Genomic DNA, 6855 nt, shown 5'->3' with positions numbered 1-6855 from the left:
CACCAATGATACCACTGTTCTGCTAGAGATCAGAAATGCTCAATGAAATGGGGAAATCGAGTCTTAATATAATGCAGTGGATCTCTAGTACGACAACGCATGGGTGGACCTGTAAGGTTACCACTCTCACGCCCAAACCAATAAGAGAAGGGACAGTAAAATAATTTATGCATTAGAGAGAGTGCCTTAAATCTCAAATGGAATGTGTTATATATAAATGACGGTTATGGACATTTCAACCATTTTAGCGAAGAATGAGGGAGATCGTCTGATCACAAGCATCTGATAGTGTAGGACCATTGTGAAGTTCTAGAGTAGAATTGCAATATACTTTTAATGTCTTGGTGGAACAACCTTGAACCGATAGGAGGTTCAACAACGTCATGTTCAATGTCCGTCTTTATGCCCTTGGTGTGATTTAGAAGATGAAGACGAGTGGCATGTGTTTTTCGGTTGCATTTCTACTTCTCAAAGTTGGCGGGCAGCAGGTTTGTCAGCTTTAATAGAACCTCGTTTACATTCTTTCCATAATGCTAAGTCCCTTATCTTTGATGTTTGTAGACGGGAGGATCGTAGGGATGCGGGTAGATTTGCTGTCATGTTGGAGATTATTTGGAGAAGTAGGAATAATGTGGTCTGGCAAGATACTCGGGATGACGCTTTGAGGATGGGCTTACAAGCGTATCACTACTGGTACGATTGGTTTCTTGCTAGAGATGTTTCTAACTCTAGCGTGGTTCACAATATTCCAACAGTGTGGACTCCGCCTATGCCTAATCAAGTGAAATGTAATGTGGATGCAGGTTTCAACAGTGTATGTGGTACTACTAATAGAGGATGGTGTTTTAGGAACCACCTGGGGCGATTTGTGTCAGCTGGTGTGTCATGGGATGTGGGTTTTCTCTCGGTTATTGAAGCGGAAGCAACCTCCCTGAAGGAAGCAATCCAAAATGCCATCTCTCTTCGTTTATCTTATGTTAGTTTTGAAAGTGATTGTCAAGTTGTTGTTCGGTCTATTCATGATACACATGTAGGTAGATCCGAATTTAGTTTTATTGTTAAGAATATTCAGAATTTGTTGTCTTTGTATCCGAACTTTGAGGTAAAGTTCATTAAACGCCAAGCGAATTCGGTTGCCCATACGTTAGCGAAGGCGACCAATTCTTGGTCTAGGCGTAGTATCGTTAATTTTGTACCTCCTTGTATTGAATCTTGTTTGATGAATGAAATCCATTAAGTTTGTTATTGTAAAAAAAAAAAAACTCCCTTTTATTAGGCCTATGATCTATCTAAAACAATGTTGTATAAAGTGTCATAAACAATAATCATGTCCCAAATTCCAATATAGCATCATGTCTAAATATAGCAAAACTAAGTTCTTTAGCACCATTCCATAAGGATCCTTCTAGATGACATTAATACATGATCTCAAAAGCATCCTAACGAAAATAGAGTTAAAAAAAAATCCTTCTAGAATTCTTCCAAACACAACAAACATCCATTAACACATACATAAGATAAACCGCTAAAAAAATAATATAAACAACAAATACATTGAAAAAGTAAATATACCCCGTATATTATTTCATAATTAGGACACACTAGGCATTTGTTTAATTACACGATTTTTGCTTGTTACGACAACAAGATCATTGGATCAAAACACATAATTAAGACGTAATCTTAACTTTATTAATGCAACCTAAAATTAAGGCGAGAGATTTAATGTGAATCAGACAAAATCAACTTGATTCCAATTATATAAAACAAAGAGAAGCGTGCAATATGATATAGTAATATATATCATCCCTTTCCAAATTCAGTTAAAAACAAAATGATTACAAAATCTTTGAATTTTTATTTAATTAATACCATTACATTACATCACTCTAATTTAATATCTTATGATATTTTTATATTTATTCATTTATTCATGGTTGCTATTAATTACCATATCCTTATATTATTATTATTATTATTTCATTTCCACTCAATCGTCACAAACACTTTTACGTAAAATAATGGAAACGTGGTTCATCGCACTCCTCTCTCTCTGCATCATCTTCCTCATCAGAGCCACCGTCTCCACCCTCACCACCACCAAAACCGCCACCCTCCCTCCCGGTCCACTCCACATCCCCCTCCTCACCAGCCTCCTATGGCTCCGAAAATCCTTCTCCCAGCTCGAACCTTATCTCAAAACCCTCCACAACAAACACGGTCCCATCATCGCTCTCAGAATCGGTTCTCGACCTTCCGTTTTCATCTCCGACCGTTCCCTCGCCCACCATGCTCTCGTTCATAACTCCTCCGTTTTCTCCGATCGTCCCAGAGCTCTCCCTACCGGAAAACTTATGTCCAGTAACCAGCATAATATCAGTTCCGCTTCTTATGGTTCCACCTGGAGGACCCTCCGTCGTAACCTCGCCTCCGAGATGCTTCATCCTGCGAAAATCAAATCCTTCTCGGAAATCCGGAACTGGGTACTTTACACTCTCATCAACCGTCTCAAAACTGCTTCAGAGTCTGAAACTGAAACTGAATCCTTTACGGTTGTTCCTCACTTTCATTACGCTATGTTTTGTTTACTTGTTTTCATGTGTTTTGGTGAAAGAGTTAGCGATGAGAAAGTTAACGAGATTGAACGTGTGCAAAGGACGCTTCTGTTGAGTATGAGTAGATTCAATATACTGAATTTCTGGCCTCAGGTTACTAAGATTTTGATGAGGAAAAGATGGGAGGAGTTGTTGAAGTTGCGTAAGGATCAAGAAGATGTTCTTCTTCCGTTGATAAGAGCGAGGAAGAAAAGTAAGGAAAGTAAGAGTGTTGTTTCTTATGCGGATACTCTATTGGAGTTGGAGTTGAAGGAGGAGAATCGTAAACTGAATGAAGATGAAATGGTTAGTCTTTGTTCGGAGTTTTTGAACGGTGGGACGGATACTACTGCGACTGCTTTGCAGTGGATTATGGCGAATTTGGTGAAGTATCCGGACGTGCAGAGGAAGCTTGTGGAGGAGATTAGAGAGGTGATTGGTGGTGGTGATGGTATTGGATTGAAGACGGAAGTGAAAGAGGAAGATTTGCAGAAACTTCCTTATTTGAAGTGTGTGGTTTTGGAAGGGTTGAGGCGTCATCCGCCCGGGCATTTTGTGTTGCCGCACGCGGTGAAGGAGGATGTGGTTTTGAATGGCTATTTGGTGCCTAAAGATGGGACGGTGAATTTTATGGTGGCGGAGATGGGGTGGGATCCTCTCGTTTGGGAGGATCCGATGGAGTTTAAGCCGGAGAGGTTTTTGAAAGATGAATCGTTTGATATTACGGGGAGTAAAGAGATAAAGATGATGCCGTTCGGAGCTGGGAGGAGAATTTGTCCTGGATATCATTTAGCTTTGCTTCATTTGGAATATTTTGTTGCTAATTTGGTTTGGAATTTTGATTGGAAGGTTCCTAAGGGGGGAGATGTGGATTTGTCAGAAAAACAGGAGTTTACTATGGTCATGAAAAATCCATTACAGGTTCATCTTTCTCCTAGGATCTAGATTATGTGTGTCAAAATGATTTGAATATGTCTACAATACAAGTTTGTGTAAGGAATAGACATTCAATGTAGCAAAGTATGATGTTGCTTTTGTAATGTTAAAGTTTGTTTATGTTATGCAGATTATGTTATCAGACTAGAATTGCATGTATCATCTTAGACAGACAAATTAATTATGTTTAGGTTCATTCTATCTTAAATCCTATAGATTATGTCTACATAGTAAACAACTCTGGTAATGTGGTTGAGGCCTATAAAGCACGGAAACGAACAATAATATATAAAAAATAACATAGTCATATGTATTAGTCTTGTCATGTGTTGGACACCAGACACAAATTTATGTAGAAGTATTAGATCGAGGCAGATGAGTCCTCGATATATTGAAAATGCCTTAATTGGTTTCATGTCATGTTGTTAACATGGCATACAATTATAGTCAAGTTTGTTTAACTAAGAGTCTCATAATCTGCAGTGAAGTTTATTTGTTGATTTGTGAATAAATGATGCTTGAGTCCTAAAATGGTGAAAACTAACATGCTAGTTTTTGTATGCATACAATCTCTTCCAGTGAGTGGAAATTTGAAACCACTTCAAAACTATATTGTAGTATTGTACTTATCATGTTTGGGTCTTGAACTGTTATTCCCTTCAACAACAATACTATCAATTTCCAGTAATGAAGCAATAATGTTAATTTTGAGAGTTTCTCTAGTGCACGGATTGCAATTGAAAGGTGGTTTTTTCTTTGGTCCCACGCGTTTGTTTTTCTTTGGATTTTACGATTCCATTTCAAAATGAAATGAAAATGAGGTAGACACAATGAGTCATTTAGAGAATAAAACACAACACAAAAGAAGATTGTGAAAGTGACATGGGATCCCATCAAAGTTTTCAAGATTTTCTGATTTTCTATGTTCACTTCTCTACTATATACAATATATTAGTCCTACTAGACATTTACGACTCATAATTGCAAATACAAAGCAAATATTGTATTGTGTGATCATCATAGAAATCCCTAATAAAACGGCAATCCACTTTATTATATTTCGTGCAGTTGTGAAACACTAGAATGACAATAATTTAGATAACACTTGTATTTTTAACATATAGAGAAGTTGACTCTGGTTTAAAAAATTCAAGTTTAGTCAAAAGGCCACAAAGCCAAATTATCTCGAAACAGGTAGCACACATGGCACGCTACTCTATTTCACAAGAGGATTTAGAGATTCTTGCTTTCTTGTTACTTTTTCATGAGATCAACCAAGAACCAAGAAACATGCATCATTGAGAGGAATTGTATTAATAGGAAATAATAGGCCCCATTGATAGGTACATTTCAAATAGCGAATTATACCACGAGTTGCTATTAAGTGAAGTAGGCGAGAAGAGCGCATAAACTGACTTACCTATTGAACGGAAAATGACATATCAGGTCGAGTAATTGTCAAGTAATTGAGACTACCCACTAGTTGATGATACAATAAAGGCTTAGTCAAAAGGTCACCCTCATCATAGTGGTATCTGACATTAACTTCAAAGAAATATCCATCGAACTAGCTTATTAGAGATCGACCATAGATATCAGGTATGTGACATACTTATGCTGATAGAGAATTATATCCTTGGAAATAGAATGAACATCAAGGCAAAGAAAATACTGTAAATTACAAGGGTATTTCATATGAAATAAGGGTTTTAATTGTTGTTTAAACTCTTGAATGGATACGCGATCAAAACCATTAATAGTCATATTATCAACATAAAGAAGAAAAAGAACAATGCTTCTAGATGTGCGGTGAAAGGAGAATCCAAGTAAAGTAGAATGAAACTTCTCATACCAAGCTATGGGCATCTGTTTCAAACAAGTAAAGTAGAACGAGTCTCTTAACTCTTTATTTATATGCAATTTTGACCACTTTTTCAAGAAGGGTTCCGAATTTTGAGAAGAATGTGACGGCTAGGGTTATCCAATGAGCGATTTTGAAGAGCAGTTCTTCCATATATTTTGATGATAAATTCTTCTTCATAAATGGTATTTGTTATCTTATCAATGAGAAGCTAAGTTTCACTAGATTAAAGCTTTTGAGATGAACCTTATTTTTACTCTGTTGGATCATATGTTTGATTGAGATTTGTTGAATACTTTTACTGTTATTATCTTAAATTGTTTTTGTGTTTAATGTTTTTTGTCGATTACGGGCGTACGAGTCAATCTAGATAATTAGGGATTTCTTACTGATTGTCTAATTATATGAACTAGACAATTTATTCAACTTTATAATAAACTTTGAAAAGGAATTTATGAGTTGTTACTTATGAATTAACACACTGACAATGCCTAATTTGTCTTTGAATTGGCCCAAGGAATTAGGTAATTATTATATAGATTTGTGAGCTACACCCCAAAGTGTTAGGTCTGTGATTTTATGATTGACAATAATTTTGGTAAAAACATGTTACATTTGGAAAAATATGTATCACAGGCAGATGTTGAGTATGATGTCATGATATCTTGACCAACTGGTACAGCAGTGTATGTTGTTACTTTCTTGACAAATTTGATTTGATTTTGTGAGATTCTCTATGGATATATCTCACTTATTTGTGCAGTTCAAGAAAAATTTATTTGAAACAATTCATTTTATCTCCAACTGTGCATAAGTTTCTAAAATTGGATGTTGAGACAATTTAGGAAATATGTGATGTTTTGTTCCAAGATTCAAGGAGATTTTTTTGCATAATTGGTGCAACCCTCGGCTTATGGATCAATAACTATTTGGGTGAAGATTTCGAAGTCCAAGGACAACTGAGAAGTATTTAAATAAATAACTAAACCTAATATCATTAAGAACTTTAACAAAAATAAGGGGAAGGGTGTTATTCAAGAGTCTTAGGGTTTGAGGGTTTTCTAATGTGTTTGTCTTTTATATGTCACTCACATATCTTGTTTGATGCATAAAGTTTGACTGTTTGTTAATTGTTCATTGTCAATCACTCACGAGTTTTTATGAAAAAATATATTGTGTTTAATTGGAAGTGTTTTCTTCTGTTTTTGGTCTTTTGTTATTATCACTGAGGTGATAGTGGAAAGTGAGAGGGGATTCTCATTTCTAGGAGTGTTCTAGTAGAAATTGCATAAGGTAGTGATTAGATGATAAGTTGGAAACTAAAGTTGTTTAACTTTAAACTAATACTATCATAGTGGATTTCCTTCCTGGCATGGATGCCCCCATAGTAGGTGATAATGCACTGAACTGGGTTGATAATTGACTGTGTCTTTTACCTTCTGCAATTTACTTTTGCATAATTTA

General features: G+C 36.0%; 1 protein-coding gene across 1 annotated transcript; it reads left to right on the top strand.

Annotated features, from left to right (window-relative positions):
- Positions 1-1965: 1965 nt before the first annotated feature.
- On the top strand, positions 1966-3655 carry LOC131645049 (cytochrome P450 89A2-like). Its single transcript, XM_058915705.1, has one exon. It carries the CDS (start codon positions 2022-2024, stop codon positions 3537-3539), a length of 1518 nt encoding a protein of 505 aa, XP_058771688.1. The 5' UTR covers positions 1966-2021; the 3' UTR covers positions 3540-3655.
- Positions 3656-6855: the final 3200 nt, after the last annotated feature.

The sequence above is a fragment of the Vicia villosa genome, linkage group LG1 (genome assembly GCF_029867415.1).
Source record: "Vicia villosa cultivar HV-30 ecotype Madison, WI linkage group LG1, Vvil1.0, whole genome shotgun sequence".
NCBI classification, from domain to species: Eukaryota; Viridiplantae; Streptophyta; class Magnoliopsida; order Fabales; family Fabaceae; genus Vicia; species Vicia villosa.
The sequence above is the reverse complement of the archived record's forward strand: the minus strand, read 5'-3'. Positions and strand labels throughout refer to the sequence as shown.

Bases quoted from the DNA above. Each gene is read 5' to 3' on its own strand.
- LOC131645049 (XM_058915705.1), top strand. From the start codon at position 2,022: ATGGAAACGTGGTTCATCGCACTCCTCTCTCTCTGCATCATCTTCCTC.